The sequence below is a fragment of the Trichomonas vaginalis genome, chromosome III (assembly GCF_026262505.1).
Source record: "Trichomonas vaginalis G3 chromosome III, whole genome shotgun sequence".
Classification (NCBI taxonomy): Eukaryota; Parabasalia; order Trichomonadida; family Trichomonadidae; genus Trichomonas; species Trichomonas vaginalis.
This window is the reverse complement of record NC_067205.1, coordinates 9,535,180-9,559,377: the sequence shown is the minus strand read 5'-3', so window position 1 is coordinate 9,559,377 and position 24,198 is coordinate 9,535,180. Positions and strand designations below refer to the sequence as shown.

Genomic DNA, 24,198 nt, shown 5'->3' with positions numbered 1-24,198 from the left:
ACATGTGCTTCTATGTTAATTTTTTGCAAACAATTGTCTAATAGATATTGAGCATAACATTTTTCTGAAATTGTGACCGCATATGATTGGTTAAGCTTTATATCTACATTATTGATAGAGATAACAGCTTCAATTGAACTTTTGTAGTTGACAGAACGTTGAAATGATCGTGAGTTGATGTGATTTTGAACTATTTTTGAAAACTTTGGTAAAAAAATTGGTATTAAAAAATTCACAAATGGAAGATGTCGCATTTTTAAAATAAACTCATATGCGCAAACTCAATTTTCGGTGAGATTCTCTCAAATTTCTGAGACAGAGTAAGTTTTAGAGGCCAAAACCATTAAAAAGCGTTTTGATATTCTATATATTTGGTAAAGAAATAAATTGAATTTCAAATTTTCTAAACCGTCACTTTTTTGAAATTTCTTCAAAAAACAAAATCTAAAATAGGAAGATTTTGGATATTAAATAATATTGCTTTCATCTAGACTATTGCAACAATAATGATAAAACCTATAAGAAATCAAAATTTCAAAATTCAAAAATTCAACAATATAAATTTTAAGATGATCAAGCGAGAAAAATATTCTTCTGAGGCTTTTAATTCTAAATAAGCAATAAAATCGCGAAATTTTTAAATAAAATCTTGGTAGAAATTGAGACAAAAATAATCATCGTTCCCGGACACAAATGAGTTACGAAGAGAATAATCAAGAGAAAAAGCAGCTTGACCCAAAGATTGTAGAGCTCCGTAGACTTTATGAAGCCGCAAAGCCTAAATCTCTGAGTGAAACACAGCGCAAAAATAACATTCGCGAACTTTTTGAATATATTAAGCCAGATTTTGAGAAATTAATCAGAAGACCAGATGGATCACGTGCCGCACAGCTTGTTTTCCATCGTGGTGATGAAGAAGTTCGCAATGAATTCCTCGAACTCCTGAAACCTCAATTACTTAACATTATTCAAAGCAGATACCAATATCGTATTGCTCTAGCTATCATCAAAGACTCAACTACACAACAAAGAGATCAAATCTTCGAAGCACTTTACGGCGAATATTCAATTCTTGTTAAACACAGATATGGATGCATTGTTGTTGATGCATTATACGAAAAAATCAATCGTGAACAGAAAAACAAAATGTTATTCGATATTTGCTGGGATAACAAGCGTGGAAAAGTCAAATTAACAATAGATAAGATCAAGAAGTACAATTTCAAGTCTACAACAGGCGGATCTGATGATGCAGGTCCTCGCGGTATCACATTCGATCAAATTGTTTCCATTTCTCAACAAATCGCCAAAGATCTTAACAGAGGCGTAATTGTTGAAGCCAAGAAGTACAATCTCAACACACTTGACTGGACACTCAAATTACTTGACTTTGCAGGCGATAAACACCTTGCTCAGTTCAAAGTCATCCAATCTGTTATTCTCATCGTTGGCGAGCACGACCCATCAACTCTCGGTAGCCACTTAGTCCGTATCAACGATATCGCTTACTCTTCTGATGGTTCTCGCGTCGAATTACTTTGCATCAAGAATGCGAAGGAAAACGAGCTCCGCGGCGCCATCAAACTCATTGAGCCACATGAGAGGAAGAACCTGATGAATCTCAATGAGCAACAGGCCCAAAATGGCGAAGAAGAAGATCAACAAAATGGAGAAGAGGAGCAACAGCAAAATGAAGAGCCAGAACAACAGAACGATGAAGGAAATGACGATCAGCAACAGAGCGAAGGCGAAGAAGAGGAAGAATTCTTTGAATTAAATAATACTTGCAAATTAGCAGTTGACGAGTATGGCTGGCGTGTTCTTTCCGCATGTATCTCCTACATCAAGGACAAATCCGTTGTTATGGAAGAAGTTTTACCCAATTTGTTCGATATGTGGGACTGGATTAAGAAAAACAAATACGTACAGCAGCTGCTTTACAGGATTCTTGAAAAGACAAATTCTGTCTATTGCGGAATCGACTTCCAAGGCCCCGAACCGATAAATGATGAATTGGCCAACACATTAGTCAACGATTACTTGATTCCTGTCCTCAAAGATTCATTGGATGCGTTATACGAAAACCCCCAGGGCTCAGGAATCATTGTTTCGATGCTTGAAAGGACACATGGAACAGAGAATTTCGATTTGATCGCAGATTTAGTCTTCACAAAGGAGAATCTCACCCACAAAGTCGCCCACAAACTTGTGAAACTCGCTATTCAGAAGCTTGGAGGTGACGCCGTCAAAAGAGTCAGAGAAATCATCGACCAAGTTGGTCTGAAGGAGATATTGAACACTCCTGGAGCTTGGGTCGTTGCTGAACTCTGCGAGAGAGATGAGAAACTCAGGAAACAGGCAATCAAAGTCATCGAAGAAAACAAAATTCCAAAGAAACAGGCAATAAATGCAATTGTAAACCCAATTCCTCAGTCTGAGAAACAGAACATTATAATGAAGAACAGAAAGAGATCTGAAAAGAATGATAGAGCTAAGCGTGCTGCTAAGAAATAAAGTTTATTTATATTAAAGATAAAGAGTTTTTTTATTTATTTAATTTATTATTATTATTATTTTTTTAAATTAATATGAATGAATCTGGTTTTATTATATGCTTATTTATATTAAAGATATAGAGTTTTTTATTGATTTAATTTATTTTAAGGGTGCACTTACGCCCATATGACATGCTTGCATAATCTCAATATGTCTTTATTGCATTTGCAGAAAAAAATGTTATTTACCCCCCTGAGTCTTTTCCTTATAGATTTTGAAACAATGAAAAGATAAAGTATGATCAATGCATGCTATATTTAAGTTTATTCATAAAAATATCAATTCTATCATAGAGAAAAAGTACATTTTAGTGCAAAAAATTGAATAGTTGTGAACTAAGGCAGTGAACCCTTAAGGGTGCACTTACGCCCATATGACATGGCTTTCAATTCAATTGTTTATGATTAATTTTCAATGAAGCTTCATGCCAGTTGTCAAAAATTTGAATTAAAGTCAGATGGGCGTAAGTGTAGCCTTAAGTTTGTATTTTCTTTCTGACATTCTCCCATGATATCAATATATCTTTATTATGATTGCAAAAAAGTATAACAGTAATATTAAGTACTAAGTAGTGATTTAAAATAACTTCTTCCCGAACAAAGTTAATGTCTTTTTACCTTAGAAAATTTGGATAAAAAATTTGAATGTCAAAAAAATTGAGAGAATGTCAAAAAGTGGTAAGTGCACTCTTAAGTTTGTATTTACTTTCTGACAATTCGTCTGGAAAAGTGACAAATTTATCATTGTCGTCTAAAAAATAGATTTATGCATTTTTTTGTCGGAAGAAAGTTATTATATATATTCTAAGCATTAAAAAGTATCAATAGATGACTAAATCAATAAACACGAATCAAATCAGCTTATACTTGTTCGTGTTTCAGAGATAAAAAGAAAAATTTTTTTTTAAAACAAAGCATTTTAAATTTATAACAGTGTTTAAATTTATCCAAAATCTCCTGCAAGTTCTCTGTCAAGTTCTAATCTTTTCTCAAAATTTGCATTTTTCTTTCTACTCCAATAATAAGCTATGCAAACAATAGCAACAACCAAAACAAAAAGAGCTGCAGAGACTGAATAATAAATAATCATTTTGTAATTCTTCGAATTGAAATTAGGAGTTCGGCATGCGGGCAAAAGATATGATTCAAGATTATTCAATTTTGTACTATTGCAATCAATGAATGAAATATTATTTGTATCAGCGTAATCCTTGAAAAATTCTATTAAAGGCGAATCAATAAACACGCAGTGACTAAATGTTACATTTGAATTATAATCACTGTTTTCTATAAAAAGTGATTGATTAACAGTACTAGAGTTGATAAAATTATAGTAATCAACATCAACAAATACATATGCAGTAAAGAAAGCAGTATAAATTGCTTCTTCTTGACAAAACTTTATTGTTGAATTGTGAAGATTAAAAACACTTCCAATGGTATAGCATTTCGAAGTATTGATTCCATTTATTATTGTTGTTATTCTATTTCCATAGTAAAATAATCCATTTATATCATAAACATCATAGGATAAAGCATTTGCTGATTTAAAATCAGAATATATAGTGCTGCTGTTAAATGAAAAATATGATTTAGTATCTATATAGCAAAATTGAAACATCATCCCGGAAATTTCGATACCACAAATGTGACTCATTTCAATATGAGAACTTGAATAATCAATATAAATAGCTCCTGATATCAATTCAGATTGACATTTCCAAAAGAAAACATTGTCGATCTTAATGAAAGGATCAGAAACAAAGTATTGATATGCAGGTCGTAGAATAGTAATTGCAGAGCCTTCATCATGTTGAACACTGACTTTAATAAACTTGCAATTGGTAACTTCGATTTTTTCATCTATGAATGTGAATCTTATTGATGAATTTTGTTCATGATTCGTGTAATTCTTCTCTAATGGAATTGATGGACAAAGAATTGGTTCAACTTCTGGATATGGAATTTCTTGAGTAAATGAACAATTGATTACAGATGTTGCGTTGTCCGTGAAGACAGTTTCAATACGTCCTGTGATACTAACAATAGTTGAATTCTTAAAATAACAATCACGAATAATATCAACATCTAATGATTCAACATTACAATTGATGAAATACGAATTAAATATAGAGAGTTTTGATTCAGAATTAATTTGAAAGTCAAATTTCGTTTCCATAAAATAACTATATTTAAAAAGAAATTCTAAATCACCATCATCAATCACTAACTCGGATATGTTACAATGCATAAGTATTGAAAGATTATCGCCAATAATAAACTTATTATTTTATTGTTCTAAATTGAAGTAATTATGTGAGATATTATGTTTTGGAGAAAAATACTCAATAACATCTGCTTCTGGTGCATGACAATTACAAAAGCATGATTTATATATATTAATATGATCTTTTAAAATTGCAAAAATTGCTCCGCCTGATGACAAGTCACTTCCTTTTTCACCATTGACAGTGCATGAATCAAAAATAGAATCTGTAACGTCTAAACTTATAAACTTCAAAGAAGGCATTGAAATAGCAGTACCATTTGCATATGATGTAATTGAAACGAATAAACACTGAAATATTGAAACTGTGTTTTCTGATGGCTTTAATCTCTGAGAAAACACTTGATTCCGATGCCTCTCCATTAAAAATTTGAAAGCCAATTCAAAATGACAAAACCTGACCATTTGGCATTGAATAAATTATGATTTTGTCAAGCAATATAATTTAATTGTATGACTAATGGTAGCTTATCAATTATCAAAAATTGAAAGGCTTCTCAAAAATAATAAAAAAAAATGTAAGATATGAATTTTATTGTGGCTCATATAGGCCTCTATATGGTAAGATTCATGAACGAAATATAATGATGTTTGCAAACATTGGATGTTTACATAATGTTTTTCTATTATTTTCATTCCTTATTGCTCATAATTAAATATAAAATCATTTTTTTATTTAAAGGAATTGAATTTTCCTGGTTTAGATAACGCGATATTGATTTACATTCAACTCAACAATGATAAATATGATTTTAATTTTTTTCTAATTTGAAATTTCGAGTTTAGTTTGTACATTTGATCTAGATTTATCAATCTGCTTTGGGAGCATGACAATTTCCAAAACATTCAAATAGCTAGTAAAGCTATAAAATTTCAAAAAACGGCTCAGACCATGTATCTGAATTTGAAATTCATTTTTTCTTATATCAGTGTTTGCATTATGAATAAAAAATTCTTCGATATATATATATATGAGATAGAAGATATCAATACAATCATGAAAAATTCAAAATTAGCATTAAATCATTTATCTACACGAAAAGTAAATGTTACTATCCAAAATATCGAGGAATCTGTTTAAATTATAAAATCTATGAAAATCTTGTGAAGAAAGACTTTGGATAAAGACAGGAAACAATAAAGGTAATACCCTTAATATTGCAAGTATGACAGGAAACCTTAAGCTTGTCAGATCTCTAATAGATTGCAAGTCGATAAAGAAGAAAGAAATTATTATCGATATACTTCAATTATTTCTATTGGAGTTGGAAAGACATCTCTCATGTTTGCATCAAGAAATTGTCATATATCTTGTCTCTGTTAGCGCTGATAAAGAAACATCAGATAAATATGGAAAGACTGCACTCAAAAAGAAAAAAAAAAAAAAAAAAAAAAAAAAAAAAAAAAAAAAAGGGAATGGGGCTTCCAGGCACTTCGTGCCTTCTAGCCCTGAGGATGTTTTGTCAAGACTTCTTCATCGTAAATGTTTTGTCAAGACTTCTTCGTAAATGTTTTGTCAAGACTTCTTCATCGTAAATGTTTTGTCAAGACTTCTTCGTAAAGACTTTGTCAAGACTTCTTCTTCGTAAATGTTTTGTCAAGACTTCTTCGTAAAATCAGACAAAAATAATGTTTATGTTAGAATGTTAGATCTAACACGTTTTCTAACATGTTTTCTAACATCATGAATTTTCATGAACTTTCTTTACAAAGTCTTTACGATGAAGAACTTTACAAAGTCTCAACAAAACATTGACAAGAAAGTTCATGAGAAAGACTTTACAAAGTCTTTACGATGAAGAACTTTACGAAGAAATCTCAACAAAGTCTTTACGAAGAAGTCTTGACAAAACATTTACGATGAAATCATGAAAATTCAAGAGGTTAGAAAACATGTTAGAAAACATGTTAGATCTAACATTCTAACATAAAATATATTTTTGCTGAATTCCGTATGAAATTTCATGAGTTTTGTATGTTTTAGACCATGTTAGAAAACATGTTAGAAAACATGTTAGATCTAACATTCTAACATAAAATATATTTTTGGGTCATTTACACTCATTTACGAAGAAGTCTCAACAAAGTCTTTACGAAGAAGTCACAACAAAACATCTGTCAAAAACCGCTTTTTAACTTCACTTAAAATGCCACGTAAGCTACGTAAGAATATACGTAAGAGGAAGAGAGCATTGAAACATCCAATAGTAAGACTAACACCACAACAACAGTTGCAACAACAAATGCTGAATGACCCCACTATGTTGCAACAAATGTCAAGCAATCCTATGCTTTTAAACCGAGTTGTTGGTGCACAGAGTGGAGGTTTAAGAGCGGCACTTTTAGCGAAAATAGCAGGCTATGGTGGAGCTGCAGACGGAACAGCATATAACCCTCAAAGTCAAATGAATTTGAGTTCACTCAAAAATCAAATAACAGATGTCAAAAAGTCAAACATAGACATACAGAAGCAAATAAGTGAAAACGAAAAGAAACTAGAATATGACAGACACACAAAGAAACTCAATGAGTTAAACGTAGAGAAAAAGAAGAAAGAAGAACAACTGAAAGAACTAAGTACAGAGGAATATGCGAAAAAAGTGTCAGAAAAAGCAGCAGAAGTAGCAAAAATGGAACAAGATGTCATAAATTTGAAAAACCATACTACTCAATATAAAGTACTGAAAGATGAAGAGATAAAACAAAAAGCCCTGAAGACATATATGGATAGCGATGAGTATAAAAAGGAAGTTGAAGCAAATGTAAAGGCAGAAAAACTTTTACAGTTGCAAAACCAAACCGTACAGTATGAAAACTTAGCACAAGAAAGTAAAAATAACGACGCAGCCATGCAAAAGGCAATGAAAAGCGCAGAATATATAAAAGCTAACAATGACTGGTTAGATGCCCAAGCCAACGCTAAAGCAGCCCAACTTATAGGGTCAATAAGGACAAAAATACAAGCGGATGAAGACAGTTCAAATGAAGCTTTAACGAATGCTGACTTTAAGAACGCCTTCGAAGCTCTTCATAGTAAGGTGAAACAAGTGAACGACTTCTCATCTGGAAAGAAACTGAAGTCTGAAGGTTTCGACAAAGAGTTAAGAGAAGTAGCACAAAATATGACGAAAATAACAGATGCAGCAACGAGACAGGCAGTTCAAAGTGCCTATGACGCCGTTAGAGCAACTGTTGTGAAAAGTCAAGAAAAAGAGTTACAACAGACCAAAACAGACCTAGTAAATGCTTTCTTAAGAACGAAAAGTCAGGTAGGACATTACGCTGCAGATGGAACATATGTGCCAGCTGGTGGAACTTATATACCACCAAACCCTCCAAGAGAAGCACCTGCACCAGGACTACCTAAAACATTTACATCGTCACATGGACACAGACACAGGCATGCACCAAAACCAGCACAACAACCACCTCCACAACCAGCACAACAACCACCTCCACAACCAGCACAACAACCAACAGTTCAAAACCCTGCACAACAACAACCACAAACAGAGCAAGGACATAAAAGAAGTAGAGAACAAGGAAACCAAGAATTCTTAAAAATGCTTAAAGAAGACTATGGTTACCCAGATAGTATTGACTTTAGTGACAGATATAAAGAAGCTATTAGAAAGTTCAAGGATGGAAATACTGACCCGAACCTATTTAGCTTTATGGCTCTGCACCAAAGGGGATATAATCTCAAACCTGGAAAATACAAGCTCGCTAAGGGATATGATTTAATAGCATATCATCCAAATGACATGAACGAATTTACTCCGAGATATTTGATGTCAGAGCTAAATGACAATTTAACTCTCTTCATGAAACGCGTAAAAAATAGAGACGGAACGAAAGAAGAAAGGTTTATGAGTCCGGATGACTTAGAAAGGGAACTTTTTAAAAACGGTCTCGGAATATATGAAATGCCAGCAGATGAGGTACAAGAAACTCCACAGGAAGAACTAGTTCAGATACAACCAGACATGGAAGAAATAGTTCAGCAACAACAGCTAGAAGAGCCTGAAGGAAACGAACAAGTCCTTCCTTTGGAAACTAACTTCACAGAACTAGATGAAGATTTGGAACAGCCGAAAAATCTTGACCCTCAACAAGAGTATGCGGAGAATATGGAATCTTTCCAAGAGTCTAAGAAAGATTCGGCTGACATAGTAGAAGAATATCGAAAAATGTTTGCCGACATACAAAAGACTCCAACACCAGATGAAAATATTCAGCATAGAATGGAAGTACTGAAAGAAAATGTACACAAATACAACAACCCTTTTTACTTACGAGCATTTAACGTTCAATCTTCGGATGAACTCGGTGAAAATAAAAGGTTAAATTTCAAGAAAACATATAGAAATGAAACATTGTTTAAAGTTCATTCAGAACCTAACCAAGATGGAAACAAACCTACTTTTGTTTCTGCAGACGATGGAACTACAATGAGATGGGGTCATAAAGCTAACCCGGATAGGTGGTTCATAAACTTACAACCTCAATTCCAAGAAGTTGTAGACGCAATGGAAGTCAATGGTGAACCAGATATAGCTGGTATTTTAAGCGCGGCTTTAATGCCATTGAAAGATATGAAACATGCAGATATTTTGGACCAGTATGAAATGAACATGGCTGATGGAAATATAACACCTGACGTTCTAAAACATTTATCTCAAAGAACTACACAGAACCATAAAGATGGTATATTTGGTGAAGAGTTTAGAAAGAAAGTTAGGAGAGAGAAGGAAGAGAACCTATTGTACATGACCTTGCAAACGAAAGTTTACAAAATGTCATAAAAACTTACTTTGCAGACAATGAACCGAGAAGGGATGAATATTTAAAAACTCAAATGGACAGTACCAAATGAAATGTTAGTATTGAAAAACATGTTCCTTGACAAAATAAAACCAACTACAGAAATAAATGACGCAAGACTGAAACATTGGGTAAAAGCTTTCCCATTCACAAAAGATATTGTTGGTAACATGGAAAGAAAACCAGAATGGCTACAAAAACATATATTTGGAAACGAGCTTATTCCATATGGACAAGCTCTGTTTGAAGAGCTTGAACCGGAAACTCAGGAAAGAGTCATGCAAACAATACGCGAAGACTCAAATACAAACTATGACAAACTCTTTCTAGGATATAGGTTACCTGAGATGGGCGACCAGAGCCAAAAGGCAAAAAGGACATGGGAAATTTGCAACATACTAGATGAACATAATGCAAAGATGCAACAACTTCAAGCAGAGGGCAATGAAGGAAAAAGAAGAGTTAAAAACTCAGTCAGGAAGAAAGTAAAGCTTGGTCCACGTGGGTTCTATTATGACATATAAATCCAACTATTCTATATTTTTACTCATATGAAATGTACGCCGCTCAGAATATAACGCCAACAGTTTTGGATGCCATGAATGGAAATGTTTCCGAATGGTATAACGAATGCGACAATGCCATTAGAAGGTCAGAAATTGTTCCTGGAACTTACGAATATACAACTGCTGTTTCTTATGGAAATGTAGGTGAGTTTGGAGAAGGTTCTTCAACAACAGTAGATATTGCTTGCGACAGGTTTCATATTATTTCTATTGACAACTCATTCTTATACGTGGAACAAGACATTGAAATAAAACCTTCTGCCAAGTTGTCTGACAAGAAAGGTTGCAATGGAATTTTCTATGTCGGATACCAATATGCTCCAGAAGTTTTCATGGGATATAAGATATATTCTAACTCTGACTTAGTTCAAACAGTAACATGGGCAAACTATGAATGGTTCGCTTTGAGAAACTCAGTACAACCACAAGCTAGAGAACAAACAGACCAGTATGCAACTATTGAGAAAATAAGAAGACTTGACCCTAACGTTCCAGGAGTTTATGTTAACCTTTCTGGACAAAATGCAGCAGCAGTAACCAAAGTAAAACTGAAACTTAGAGTTCCTTTGTCATCTTTCCTCATCTTCAGGTTTTTAAGATACTTGCCAAACTGGCAGGAAAAATTTCTATCGAACTTACTCCAAGCAAAAATAACTTAGTCATTGCACCAACACAAGACCCATTCACTCTTACAGACGTAAAGGGAGCAAATCAAACGTCATTCGCCGAATTTTGCAAAGACAAAGTTGACTTAGACTTTGGTTTCTCAAACCTCAACACTGAAGTAAACTACTACTTCAATGCTGCTGGAACTGCTTGGGACCCAGTTAAGTTCACATGCGAAAAGTTTGAATGCAAGAGAATAGAAAGCAGACTTGCAGTCTATATGTTGGACCCAGATATTTCAAATGCTTTAGCTGCCAAATATATTGCAGTTCCACTTATGTTCCCTATACACCAAATATCTGTCAAAGACTTTGCAGGTGAAGTTGGAAACCAAAGTGCTGAACCAGGTGCAAGAACAGATATTGCTTTAACAACTGCAATGAAACATGCAGATACTATGTTTGTACTGTTCAGACGAACTATAAATGACTATTCTTGTTTCTACAACCCTGGTATTAAATACCATATAAACATAGATGGCAAATACTATCCAAGAGAAGAATATTCTACAGTTGAGGATATGAGGTCATACAACTTGACATTAGATGCTATGAACTTTAACAACAATTTCACAACAACCATTAACCCTGAAATGCAAAGTTCTATTATGCCATATGTGAAAGTATGGACTCATACAGGAGCTCAAAACACTCAATATACAAATGGAGACCGTTCAAACTTTTGGCTTGGCATTCCATTTGCTGACTCAGAAGACTTTATGGGTGGTATTTCAACTGTTGGTACAGTTCAAATACAATATACTGGTGACAGAGACGGTCCAAATGAATTGAAAGCAAAGAAGTTTACAAAACCAATAGCACTTTTCACGGAAGATGCTCTTTTGAAGATTCGTTCGATGAAACCTGCTGGAGCTCCTCAGATTGGCATAACGACAGCTTCCATCGAGCAGATTTTGGCAGCAGGTCAGTAAGTTGTTCTTGAACTGACTTCTCTCCGTCAAATATTGACAGTACGCCAGTTTTGACATAAAATTGTATTATAAACTTTCCTTTAGAAATATCTGTAAGTTTTGTTGTTATATTTTTGTCAACGTCAAGAACTTTCACCATTTCAGTTATACCAACTTTCTTTGCTTTATGAAAATATTTTGGTTCAGCAAAGACTGCTATTCTATAACATTTTCCATTGTTTGTGTAAAGAACTACTCTGTCAATGAACTTGTATTGTTTGTGTGTGTAAACTTTGTTTTGCTTCAATTCGAAGAGATACTCAAATACGTCCATCTTTTTATTCTAAGTAAAATGTCATTTCCGAAAAATAGAAGCGTAAGTGTTTCAAAAGGTTTAATGGCGATGGCAGATGTGAAGTTAAATTCACCAACTCAAACAAACAGTCAAAGTGTTGTTGTCAATGTCAAAGAAAGAGATGTTGAAGTGGGGAAACCATACGAAGACGAAGATGGTATAACAATTGTTCCTGTAAAAGAACAACCAACATATCCTGAAGTTAGCAGAGACTTAAGTTCTGTTGCAGATATTCGAAACGACTACCAACAACTGAAAGACAAACTTCAAACTCAGGAGAAGATTTGTCAAGCTTTAAGTATAATGTTAAACTTGGTTGAGCACAACCCTGTAAAAGTGAACTCATATGTCATCGCACCTCGTGAAGTTTTGAAAGAACTATTGAAACTTTTGACAGAGGCAGACGATATAAACATCAAAGAAATAGAGCCCGACATTGCTTGCTGTGGTGTTTCATATAATGTCATTGACAAGATATACGTTATGAAAGGAGGTGAAACGTTGAACTTAAAATATAGTTTCCCAGACGTCATAAAAATATTTGACGACCACAACATTTCATTAAAGTTTACTTGCTAAGTAAAAATGGCAAAACTTCTTGAAAGATGTTTGAAGAAAAACAATATAGACTTTATTTCATGTAAAGGACTTTACACACTTTTGAACGATATGAAAGACCCCTGTTTTGTTTGTTCGTGTAGACAAAGGAAAGTTCTATGTCTTTACAAAATATTTGAACTTCTTAGACAGAGAACTTCAAGAAACGCCATGTGAAAGTTTAGATGAAGTTCTTCTCCACTTTCAGAAAAACTTTTAAATATATGTAAATGGCAGAAGACATAGTGGTTTATACTATTACGACTAAAAACCCTGAGTCATATAATTCTATAACAACAAACTTACAAAGTCCTCAAGGACGGTATTGTAAACTGACCTTAAACACGATGACGACTAAAGCCTGTTTTGCTCTTTTGACACCAGAAGACTTTGTTGTTGTGAATGGTAAAAAATACTTCTTTGAAGATACTTACTCAGATATACCACAACAGGTTTTGTTGACTTATTTAATACTTTAAGGACGAGTGTAACATGTGCTGCAACTAGAGCAGGTTTCATTATGTTTGGATGTCCGACTGAGTTTAGTATAAACGATATGAGCTATAATACAAAACTTATATCTGGTTTTTACTACCAACAGTTTCCTATAACAGGAAAAGGTGTCATACAAGGAATGTCTGTTCCATTGACTTTAAGTACACCTATTTTATATATTGTTTCAAATTTAGGTTCAAAGTGCTATTCGAATGTCGACAGAAACTACTATGACCAAAAGATACTCATGCGTATAAACAACACTTTCTCTGCTGGTTTGCCTATTGTTCATTCAAATGCAGAGTTTTCAGCTTTAGTGAACTCAAACACTTTAGCAAACATAAACTTAACCTTAGTTGACGCAAACTTTGTTCCTGTAAAACTTTTATGTCCTATGTATTTGTCAATGACGGCAGAAAGTTTCGAATTGGAAGATGCAACTGGTGAAAGTATTGTATTACAAGAACAACTTCAACAACAAATAGCTCAAGAACAACAAATGCAACAAATGGAACAAATGCAACAACAAAGTCAAGAATAAAAAAATAATATTTTTTTTATTTTTATAAAAATGTACAGAATAGATGTTTCAGATTTTTATGACTTCCAAGCGTTCAGAAATATGTGTCCATTTAGAGACTATAACAAAGCAGTCGAGAATTTGAAACGTTTAGTCATTTATGTCGACTCTGCCCCAGAATGTTATGTCATGAAAGAATGGGATGTTGTCTTTAACAAACCAAGAGCAACAATAGTTTCAGAACAAGAATGTAGACAGAAACTTAAGAAAATAAAAGTCGTACAAGTTGGTATGAAGATGTTAGATGCTTGGGATATCTTATTGTCAAAGTTAGAAGATTTTTCAGTTCGTGGTATAAAGTTCTATACACCATCTCCAAACTTCTATTCTATCTTCACTGGATATAAATACGAACAAGTAGAATGGAAAGAAAATGTTATAGAAGCTTGTTAGCCATGTCAAAGAAATTATATGCAATGAAACGAAAAGGTTTATGAGTATATCTTATGTTGGTTTGCAAACATCTTACAACATCCAAGTGCTAAAAATGAAACTGCTCTCATTATAATTGGAAAACAAGGAACTGGTAAGAACACTTTCTTTACAGATATTGTGCAAACTGTTAGAGGGCTATTCGAACCCTAATATGACAAACTTAGAAAACATCTGCGGTAAATTTAACTCTTCAATAGAGAATATGAAACTTATAGTTTGCAATGAACTTCAAAGTATAGATACAACAAAAGTTTTGAACTCAGATGCTTTGAAGAGTCTTATAACAGACAAAGTTGGAGTTGTTGAAAGAAAGTATAAAGACCAAAGAGTTTGTGAAAATGTTGCAAACTTCATTATGGTTTCAAACAATACTGTTCCGATGAAGTTAGAAAGTTCTGACAGAAGATATGTAGTTGTCAGAACGTCAGATTCTCATATGCAAGATACAGAATATTTTGACGACTTAGCAGAAACTTTGACACCTAACTTTTACAACCACTTGTTCTCATATTTCATGACATTAGATATTTCTAACTTCAATCCAAGACAAATTCCATATACCGAAGAAAGACAAACATTGTTAGAAGCAAACAAGAGTGTATATGAACTGTTTATAGATGAGACTAACTTTGAGTGTTTAGATGAAAGGTCATTGTACGATTCATATAAACAATATTGTCAAGAGTATGGTTATATGGCAGCTTCTAAACGAACATTCTTGGCAAATGTCAAAAATCTTTTAGACATACAGAACGGCGTATATACAAAGAAAAATTTTTCTGAGTAAATTTTAAAAAAATATTTTTTTATCCGATAGAAAAGATGACGAAATATATTTCAGTCAACAAGTACATGACAGAAGTCAAAGAAGAACTAGACCCATTCACATATTTGAATGTTTACTTCTACCATTTTGAAAAGTCTACATTTGACAAAGTTTGGAACATCGAACCAGTTAAGTTTGCTATTGTGACTAAAAATGGTGCGAAATTTGAAGACTTAGACATAGAAGGTTTGTTAGCAGTCAAAGAAAATTTTGACAGAAGGTTTTCAAACCTTAAAGAAGGCAAAGCATACAAACTTGTTATACCTTATGAACCAAAGAAAGCAGACGACTATGAATATTATGAGTCTAAGATAGTTGAAGTTCAAGGTAAATTGGGTAAAAAGATTTTAGAGTCTAAGCCAGTGTTTGCTCCTAAAGAGGAAGAGAACATTGACATTGACCCAGAAATGTTCTAAAAATAAAATTTTATTTTTACATGTCATATCTCCCCTTCTCTGGAACTGGCTCTGGTTCTTTCTTCTCTTCTTCTACTTTCTTTTCTTCTACTTTCTTTTCTTTCTTTTCTCTCTTCTTCTTCTTCTTCTCTGGTGGAGTTATGTCAAATTTGGCGCAACCATATTTATGTAAAAGTTCTTTGTCCTTTAATAGCTCTTCTATTCTGTTTCCTATTTCATCTTCAAGAACAGCGCATGTGTCTTCTTTGCATTCTAAGAACTTTTGTTGGACTTCATCTTTCCAATCGGCGTCATCTCTGTCAACAAGTCTGTCATTGACAAATTTTAAGACTGCTCTTTGTAATGTTTTATGGTTCTTGTCATATTCCCAGAAACAGAACTTTAGAACAAATTCACCTTTCTTGTTTACACTATGTAAGATTTTATGGTCGACAGATGTTTTGCTGTCGAAAAGTTTGTCTCGAATATAGATAGCGAAATCGCTAGACATTTTCAAAAAGATAAAAATTTTAATTTTTCTAAAAATATGTTAGAAAAAAAGTTTGCTGACATTGACAAGAAATTTGAGAATGTTTTAAACAAGAACAAGAGGAAGTTAGAAAATGCTCAGATAAAACCCATACATGACAAGTTCTTATTTGCTCAGAATGGTATAACAGGTCTAATTGCACCGCCTGGGTCGGGCAAGACTTTCACTTATCTTAAAATGGCTGCACAACAACAAGAACTAGATGAGATGAACCCATTCTATGAGTTAGTAGTCATTTGTAGTACTTCGGGTCAATTTGACCAAACCGTCAATTCGTTCAAAGATATTATAAAGAAGTCTAAGTTAGTATGTATAAAGGATACTGAGTTGTTAGATTGGATAAAGAAGTACCAAAGAAGAGTTTTGAAGTATAATGCTATAAATGAGTATATAAATTCTAAGTTTAAAGACCCAAATGAGGAAATGCAGAGAATATTAGAGAAGAAACACTTCAGAAACAAACAGAAAGAGATAGAATACATTTCGAAGAAATTGCAATCTTACGATTGGAAGACTTACCCTCATAGGTGTCTTCTTATCTTAGATGACTTTGCTTCTCATCCTTTGTTAAAGAACAGAGAACAAGACATGTGTCGAATTCTTAAGAAACTTAGGCACTTTAACATCTCAGTTGTCATTTGTGTACAGACAGCAAAGAGTTTAAGTAAGGATGTAAAGAGAATACTTACTGATATCATACTTTTCCCTGGATTGTCCGAAGACGATTTCATGGAACTTATGAAAGAGTCCATGGCAGGTAAGTTTGACAGACATGAACTATGGGAGAAGTACAAAGTCATACAAGACCCTCATACTTCTTTCAGAATTCATATCTACGCAAACAAAGTTCAAATTGTAAAAAGTCAAGCTTGAAAAATAAAGAGTTTTAGTCTTAGTCTGTTGTGGTGCTGGGGCTGTCGGTTCTTCTGGCTTTGGAATGGACTCGGTTGGTGGAACGTCAGTCATTCGTTTGTGTCCTGTCGGAAGGAAGGACTTTTCCTGTTGGAAGGAAGAACTTTTTCCTGTCGGATGGAAGGACTTTTCCTGTCGGAAAGAAAAACTTTTCCTGTCGGAAAGAAAAACTTTTCCTGTCGGAAAGAAAATTTTTTCCTGTTGGAAGGAAAAACTTTTTCTGAAGGTCGGCCAAAAAGTTCTCAATTTTCGAAAATTTGAATGGTTTACGGACGGACAACTGGAAAAACTTTTCCTGTTGGAAAGAAAAACTTTTCCTGTCGGAAAGAAAAACTTTTCCTGTCGGAAGGAAGGACTCGGAATGCCAGAAGGAAGGACTCGGAATGCCAGAAGGAAGGACTCGGAATGCCAGAAGGATTTGACAAGGCAATTTAACTTATAGAGCTACCTGAGCCATCTGAAGTCAAGCGTAAAAATAAATGGTTCATTTACTCTGCTTGTTTGAAGTTGTCAAAATACTCTGTTATTTTTTCCTTTAACAATGGCAAATCTTCTTTGAAGGTAAGAATTGTACAACCTTTAATATCATAGTGTGTTTGAGGTAACGTATCTTGAACTATTTGTTTCACATCTTCATTTGGAGTCATTGAAATCGGTAAGTTTTCGCGATAGAACCAATTTCTGTCAGATTTGTAAATCTTAGCAAGGTCGTAAAAGCTTTTGTTGTTTCTTCTGACTAAATGCAACATAACCATATCTTTATCTTCTTCATTTTCCATCTCTTCAGTATAAATCATATACTTATAGTTCTTTTCCTTTCCTTTTGGTACCGAACGTGGTATTCTTTTCTGAATGCTTTTGTCTTCTTTCATTATATCTTCTCTCTGCTTTGTACAAAGTTCGTCAAGTAGCATAAGTATGTAGATTGCATAACGAGGTGAAGCCCACATTGCTATTGAACTAACTAGGAACTTATGAACATATATACCTTTTAGATGTGATGGTAAGTTTTGTCTGTCTTGGTACATCTTTTTAAGTTCTTCATGTTCAAACTCACTGAGGAGTTCATGAGTGCTATTTAATTCAAACCAATCGTCTGCGTGTTTGGTATCTGGAGCAAAACATGCAGTCAAAATACTTTGCATTTGGTACATATCGTCTTTGACTGAACGAATGAGTCTCAATTGTTTGTTATACTGAACCCACTCATATTCTTCATTTATAGCTTCATGAACGATAGCAGTTGTTGTGTTCTCTGTTGTTGACATATCTGTTCTTACATACAAAATAAAAAAAATATTTTTTTAAAAATTAGCGTTATTTTTTTTAAGTTTGGTCATCCTTCACTATATGACAAATATACTATATTTTGCTTAAAAATATGCAAGCGGCTCATAGCTCAGTGGTATGGGCTACCTCGCTACAGGCGTCGAAGACCTCGGTTCAAATCCCGATTCGCGCAGGTTTTTTCCTTTTATGCAGTGAAATTTCATGTACATAGGTTACTTTGGTGTTAGACCCTAGTGAAGAAAATAGAACGATATAAGTTTACATTTGTAAGGCTACTTTGGTGTTAGACCCTAGTGAAGAAAATAGAACTATATAAGTTTACATTTGTAAGGTTGGACGATAAAATTTACTGACTGACGTCGGACATTGTCTTGAAAAAGTAAAAGACTTGTCTTGAAAAAGTAAAAGACTTGTCTTGAAAAAGTAAAAGACTTGTCTTGAAAAAGTACGGGTATCGTCTGAAATCAAGACCACTGTTCTCAAATTTGAGAACTTTCCACCAAAAAATTTCTTGAAAAAGTAAAAGACTTGTCTTGAAAAAGTAAAAGACTTGTCTTGAAAAAGTAAAAGACTTGTCTTGAAAAAGTAAAAGACTTGTCTTGAAAAAGTAAAAGACTTGTCTTGAAAAAGTAAAAGACTTGTCTTGAAAAAGTAAAAGACTTGTCTTGAAAAAGTAAAAGACTTGTCTTGAAAAAGTAAAAGACTTGTCTTGAAAAAGTAAAAGACTTGTCTTGAAAAAGTAAAAGACTCGTCTTGAAACAATGACCGACATAGACCCAGCAGATGAGGCAATCTACCTTATAGAGATAAATGAGCTAGTTAGGAACTACCTGAGCCATCTGAAGTCAAGCGTAAAAATAAACGCTTTACATGTATTTTTCAGCAACTTCGTCAAATAATTTTATAGCACTATCTATCTCATCTACTTCAAACGTTTCTTTACCTTTCGTGGGAGCACCATACATTTTCTCAAACTTTTCGAGTAGTTCTGTTTCAGCAGCTCTCATATCGTTAACGAACACAACCTTAACTCTATTGACTGTAGAGTCATATCTTTTAGTTATATTAAATGTTCTTCCTATCTTATATCTCTTTGTATTGAAGTCCTTCGGTTTCTGAACGATGTAAAGTAAGCCTTCACTGCAACGTTCCGTATCGAATGAACCATAAGTTATGAAGTTATATCCAACAACTGGGTCTAACCATAACAAAACTATTGGTATAAGACTTTTGTCTATAAGATATGCTGTAGTTCCATAGAATCTTACCGATATCATAAGCTTAGGATTTCTTGTCAAAATTTTCTGACTAGAAGCAGTTCTAACCCAGTCGTGGGATGTTTTCTTTCCAAATGGAGATATAATGTCTGACAAAGAATATTTGTTGTATTTCTTTGAGTATCTTACGTTTAAATCACCTATTCTAACCACTTTGGTGTCATTGTCTATCTTTCTAACTGTTTCAAACTCAATGTTTAACATTTCTGTTCTTACATACAAAATAAAAAAAATATTTTATAAAAAACTAACTTTATTTTTTCTATCTTAAGGAAATTCATGAAATTTCATACGGAATTCAATAAAAATAATGTTTATGTTAGAATGTTAGATCTAACATGTTTTCTAACATGTTTTCTAACATGGTCTAAAACATACAAAACTCATGAAATTTCATACGGAATTCAGCAAAAATAATGTTTATGTTAGAATGTTAGATCTAACATGTTTTCTAACATGTTTTCTAACATAACTATTTACAAGCGTTTTACATGGTATATGTTGCGATGGTTCATGACTCTAAACAATTTCGTGGCTTCAATTTCTTCTTTTAGTACATCGAATGTTTTAACGATACCGAAAGTTTCTTTATACTTCTTCTTGACGTCAGATAGAAGGAAATCTTCTGCTGTTGGATAGTTTTTGTTCAGAAATTCTAACATGTTCATTTTATCTTCTGCTGGTTTTTCTGCTTCTTTCTTTAAATCTGCATAGTCGTTTCGCATACGTTCTATCTCTTTGACGGAGTAGTTATATTTCCTCATTGCTGCTTTACATTTTGAACATTGTGGGTTCATTTTTGCGTTATATTCTGAAACCTTACCTGCTAAAACAACCAAGGCGTCAATGGTTTTCTTCATCTCGAACATAGCGGGTCTTATTTGTTCGTTCCATACCTTACCCCTACTATCTTTATCTCTTATTTCCCAAACACATTTTGCAACTAACGAAACAAAGTTGTCGTAGGTCTTAAACTCCCCAGATTTGTAAAGGTCAGAGATGTTCTTATATACCATGTCGCAATCTTTGTCCATAACCTTATGGTTGCAATGAAAACCAAGGAATTCATAATTTACCTTTCGTATGAACTTCTTTATTTCTACTGAGTCAGTTGCTTTGACTTCTATTTCGTCAAATTCGGGAATGGTTAGTTTTTGTTGTTGGATTTCAGGAAGTTTAGGTAAATGGTCAATAATATCCTGCATTTCATAAAGATACTGTTCATTTGTTTCATCTTTCGCACTACAGTCTAAATTACTTGTTAAAAGTTCTTGCTTTATCTTCTGGATTTTTGTTTCGAAAGTATATGAAGAAGGAATGAAGCTTTTCATCTCTACTAACATTGAAGTTGGATTCATGACTAACGAGTTTGGTGAAGTTGTTGCTAACATGTTCTTACAATAAAAATAAAAAATATTTTTTTAAAAAAACTAACTTTATTTTTTATTTCGGGAAAACTCATGAAAATTCAAGAGTTTTGGTTGAAAAATACGGTGGAGCCAAAAGTGGCTCGACCTCAAAACAAGCATTTTGTGAAGAATATAGCAACCGGAAGAAAACCGGCGGTTGGTTTTTATACAAAATTCAAGAGTTTTAGACCATGTTAGAAAACGTGTTAGAAAACATGTTAGATCTAACATTCTAACATAAATTATATTTTTGGTGTAAATTTCATGAAAATTCAAGAGTTTTAGACCATGTTAGAAAACGTGTTAGAAAACATGTTAGATCTAACATTCTAACATAAATTATATTTTTGCTGAAAAAAAATGGTTCATTTACTCACAATATTTTTGTACAAAACGACCCCAAACTTTTAACTTCTTTTCTGCAGCTTCTAATGAAATTTTAGCGAGTTCATATTCTCTAAATTCTCTCTTTAAATCTTCTTGTTCCCATTGGTCTAGTTCGTATGGAGAATCTCTATAACCAGAACATATCTCACGTTCATGTTCTATTTGTTTTTCATGCATTTTTCTAACTTCTTCTTCAAACAAAGGTTTTGCATTCTCTACTGTATCTTCAAGTTCTTCTTCATCTAACTTCTCATGAACTTTCTTGTCTATGGAGTCCATAATTTTTCCAACTGCTATACAATATTTTGGAGAAGCCCACATTGCAATATAGTTTACGAGTCTTGGGTCTACATACGTTCCTCTAACCTGCTTGATTTCATCGGGAATTCCTGCATTAACATTGTATAAAAAGCACCCGCCGGAATTCCGACGGGTGGTATATTCTTCACAAAATGCCTTAAAATACTCTTCCCAGGACTTATTTTCCAACAACTTTCTAAAGTCTTTCCTAAACTGCTGACACATATTTGTTGCATTTATATAACCATCCTTGTCTCTACGTAAGACTTCAATACCGTTGTAAGTGCCTTTTGTGAATGTTTCGCCATTAGATTTGTTCGTGAACGTTTTTGCTTCGACTGTCATTTCAGTTCTTACAATAAAAATAAAAAATATTTTTGAGTGGCTTAACCGTCGGACATTCGTTTGTGGCTTAACCGTCGGACATTCGTTTGTGGCTTAACCGTCGGACATTCGTTTGTGGTTCGACCTCAAAACAAGCATTTTGTGAAGAATATACCAACCGCCGGAATTCCGCGGGTTGCTTTTTTATACAAAATTCAACGGGTGAAAGAATACGAAGAAGTCTATTTCCTGTGTTGTTGTCAAAATGTCATGTTGTCACCATTTTCAAAAAGATGTTAGTTGACCTGGTGACCTGGTGACCTGGTGACCTGGTGACACCTAAAATATATTTTTGCCGAATTCAAGAGTTTTGGTTTAAAAATACGGTGGAGCCAAAAATGGCTCGACCTCAAAACAAGCATTTTGTGAAGAATATACCACCCGCCGGAATTCCGGCGGTTGCTTTTTTTATACAAAATTCAATACTTTTTCAGCACTTTTCCGTAGTTGTATATGAAAGACAATTCGGGATGAAATTTCTTCATCTGAAAGATTTCTACCAGTATTTGTAAAGATATAGTCTAACGGTTTTGTATCTGCTACTTTTGTTCTTTGTTTTTCAACCTGAAACATTTAATATATGTAAAAATATACTGTTTTAAAAACGTTTTATTTCATGCAATGTTTTATTTCATGCAATGTTTAACTATTTCTGTGCCGTCTTCAAGTATACCCCAGTACTTACGCTTGGAGAGAACATGAACTTCGGAAAATACCTTGTCTAGCTTAAAACAGCCCATTTTCTCACCAACTAAACCCATTTCAATGAGTTTGTTATAGCCTTCTTCGTTCGTCATGAGTGCGTCGATGTTCTCATAGTAAACCACAACTTTGGATTTGACTTCGGAGAAGAACTCATTGTAGTTGTCAAGGACTGCCTTTGCGAACTGAGGGTATGTAAGACTTTCGTTCAACCTGAAACATTTAATATATGTAAAAATATACTGTTTTAAAAACGTTTTAAAATGGTATGCCATATAGCTTCTTGAATTTGTTAAGATATAGTCTAACGTATTTTCCATCTGTATCTCTAGCGTTTACATAAGCACAGCCTTCCTTAGTAAAACATACTTGTAATTTCCTATAGTTTACGCCGGTATAAAAGTAGAAAGAGTCCTGTTCTTCGCTATAGTAGTAAAACTCCAACGTATGCTTGCCATAGTCTGTAATTTCAATTGCTTCATCTTCTAGTTCGTCGACAAATTCGAATACAATATCTCGAAATTTGCCTATGTTCTTATTGTTTTCAGAACGAGTGACCCAACGTAAATTTTCAAGTCTATTGTCATTTCTTATATGGTTTATATGGTCTACAAAAGGTAGATTGTTAGGGTTCGGTATAAAATGAGTTGCAATGACAACATGTTTAAGATAGTGTTTTCCACCCATCTTCATAATAGCATATCCTTTATTCCCCTCCCATTCGCTTAAAACTCTTTTTGTCTTTTTGTTTCTGACTTCAAATGACTCACAACAGTGAATTTCATATTTCTCATCTAACAAACAAGTTTCCCAACGGTCTTCTCCAACAAACTCAGCGTACATTTCAAATAAAATAAAAAAATGTTTTTTATAAAAATAAAAAAATATTTTTTTCTTTACTTTACATAACCGCCTGCTACCAGAAGCCTTTGACGCCAACCCATACCAGCTAATGAAGGTTGAGTTGGTTTAGTTTCCAAACTAAACTTTGGTTTTGGTTTATCTTCAGTTTTTGGTTTTTCTTCTTCTATCGGTTTTTCGTCACTTTTCGGTTCCTCTGACTTTACTTCACTTGCAGGTATGGTTGTGTCGTCAACATCTTCATAAATATCATATGCCATTTGTTTTTGTTTTCCTTTCAACTTTTTGTGTTTGTTGTAAAGTTTAGAATATTTCGACTCTAAGTCAATGAGATGTTCTATAATGAACTGTTGGTCGGTAAAATATACTTTCCCATCTGTTGTCTCGAAAGCTCCTTCAGACTTCAATATTTTATTTGTGAGAGTCTGTTTCTTTTTTGAGATACTAGCCGTTCCATTTCTATGAAAAGTGACTTTGTAGTTAGGGTTTGTATTTCCAGACCTGGCACTTTCTATTATTGAATTTTTCTCTTCATCTGTAAGTTCTTTGACAGGTTTTGACAATGGTTCTGAACTTTTTGTTTGTGGTGTCAAATCTACCGTTTCAACTTCTTCGGTCATTTCATCTCAGTAAAA

At 33.6% G+C, this 24,198-nt stretch overlaps 12 protein-coding genes and 4 pseudogenes across 16 annotated transcripts, besides 3 other annotated features; 8 read left to right on the top strand and 8 right to left on the bottom strand.

Annotated features, from left to right (window-relative positions):
- Positions 1–676: 676 nt before the first annotated feature.
- TVAGG3_0672160 (pumilio-like protein 3 family) lies at positions 677–2,540 on the top strand (the record flags this gene model as incomplete). The annotated part of the gene is made up of 1 exon (XM_001330572.2): positions 694–2,514. The coding sequence occupies one exon, from the start codon at positions 694–696 to the stop codon at positions 2,512–2,514; it is 1,821 nt and encodes a 606-aa protein (XP_001330608.1).
- A 368-nt stretch (positions 2,541–2,908) lies between these two features.
- Positions 2,909–3,035: a mobile genetic element.
- Positions 3,036–3,046: 11 nt separating this feature from the next.
- Positions 3,047–3,249: a mobile genetic element.
- Positions 3,250–3,498: 249 nt separating this feature from the next.
- On the bottom strand, positions 3,499–4,734 carry TVAGG3_0672130 (uncharacterized protein; the record flags this gene model as incomplete). Its single annotated transcript, XM_001330573.1, has 1 exon — positions 3,499–4,734. One exon carries the CDS (start codon positions 4,732–4,734, stop codon positions 3,499–3,501), a length of 1,236 nt encoding a protein of 411 aa, XP_001330609.1.
- Positions 4,735–6,224: 1,490 nt separating this feature from the next.
- Positions 6,225–24,198: part of a mobile genetic element that runs on past the window's edge.
- On the top strand, positions 6,990–10,190 carry TVAGG3_0672120 (annotated as a pseudogene). The gene has a single exon. A coding segment is annotated over exon 1 (3,201 nt).
- Positions 10,223–11,829, top strand: TVAGG3_0672110 (annotated as a pseudogene). Its single transcript has one exon. A coding segment is annotated over exon 1 (1,607 nt).
- Positions 12,206–12,742, top strand: TVAGG3_0672100 (protein of unknown function, DUF4106 family; the record flags this gene model as incomplete). Its single annotated transcript, XM_051242452.1, has 1 exon — positions 12,206–12,742. One exon carries the CDS (start codon positions 12,206–12,208, stop codon positions 12,740–12,742), a length of 537 nt encoding a protein of 178 aa, XP_051089039.1.
- On the top strand, positions 12,991–13,796 carry TVAGG3_0672090 (annotated as a pseudogene). Its single transcript has one exon. A coding segment is annotated over exon 1 (806 nt).
- On the top strand, positions 13,827–15,057 carry TVAGG3_0672080 (annotated as a pseudogene). The gene has a single exon. A coding segment is annotated over exon 1 (1,231 nt).
- Positions 15,093–15,512, top strand: TVAGG3_0672070 (protein of unknown function, DUF4108 family; the record flags this gene model as incomplete). The annotated part of the gene is made up of 1 exon (XM_051242451.1): positions 15,093–15,512. One exon carries the CDS (start codon positions 15,093–15,095, stop codon positions 15,510–15,512), a length of 420 nt encoding a protein of 139 aa, XP_051089038.1.
- On the bottom strand, positions 15,529–16,002 carry TVAGG3_0672060 (uncharacterized protein; the record flags this gene model as incomplete). Its single annotated transcript, XM_051242450.1, has 1 exon — positions 15,529–16,002. The coding sequence occupies one exon, from the start codon at positions 16,000–16,002 to the stop codon at positions 15,529–15,531; it is 474 nt and encodes a 157-aa protein (XP_051089037.1).
- TVAGG3_0672050 (protein of unknown function, DUF4106 family) lies at positions 16,219–16,914 on the top strand (the record flags this gene model as incomplete). The annotated part of the gene is made up of 1 exon (XM_001323284.2): positions 16,219–16,914. One exon carries the CDS (start codon positions 16,219–16,221, stop codon positions 16,912–16,914), a length of 696 nt encoding a protein of 231 aa, XP_001323319.2.
- Positions 17,442–17,732, bottom strand: TVAGG3_0672040 (uncharacterized protein; the record flags this gene model as incomplete). The annotated part of the gene is made up of 1 exon (XM_051242449.1): positions 17,442–17,732. One exon carries the CDS (start codon positions 17,730–17,732, stop codon positions 17,442–17,444), a length of 291 nt encoding a protein of 96 aa, XP_051089036.1.
- Positions 19,154–19,724, bottom strand: TVAGG3_0672030 (organellar and viral DNA polymerase type B; the record flags this gene model as incomplete). Its single annotated transcript, XM_001277307.2, has 1 exon — positions 19,154–19,724. A coding segment is annotated over one exon (571 nt), but the record flags the coding sequence as incomplete, so codon positions are not given.
- Positions 19,997–20,842, bottom strand: TVAGG3_0672020 (organellar and viral DNA polymerase type B; the record flags this gene model as incomplete). Its single annotated transcript, XM_051242448.1, has 1 exon — positions 19,997–20,842. A coding segment is annotated over one exon (846 nt), but the record flags the coding sequence as incomplete, so codon positions are not given.
- Positions 21,299–21,961, bottom strand: TVAGG3_0672010 (uncharacterized protein; the record flags this gene model as incomplete). Its single annotated transcript, XM_051242447.1, has 1 exon — positions 21,299–21,961. The coding sequence occupies one exon, from the start codon at positions 21,959–21,961 to the stop codon at positions 21,299–21,301; it is 663 nt and encodes a 220-aa protein (XP_051089034.1).
- TVAGG3_0672000 (DNA/RNA polymerases family) lies at positions 22,627–22,977 on the bottom strand (the record flags this gene model as incomplete). Its single annotated transcript, XM_051242446.1, has 1 exon — positions 22,627–22,977. The coding sequence occupies one exon, from the start codon at positions 22,975–22,977 to the stop codon at positions 22,627–22,629; it is 351 nt and encodes a 116-aa protein (XP_051089033.1).
- Positions 23,599–24,183, bottom strand: TVAGG3_0671990 (phage tail repeat-like family; the record flags this gene model as incomplete). The annotated part of the gene is made up of 1 exon (XM_051242445.1): positions 23,599–24,183. The coding sequence occupies one exon, from the start codon at positions 24,181–24,183 to the stop codon at positions 23,599–23,601; it is 585 nt and encodes a 194-aa protein (XP_051089032.1).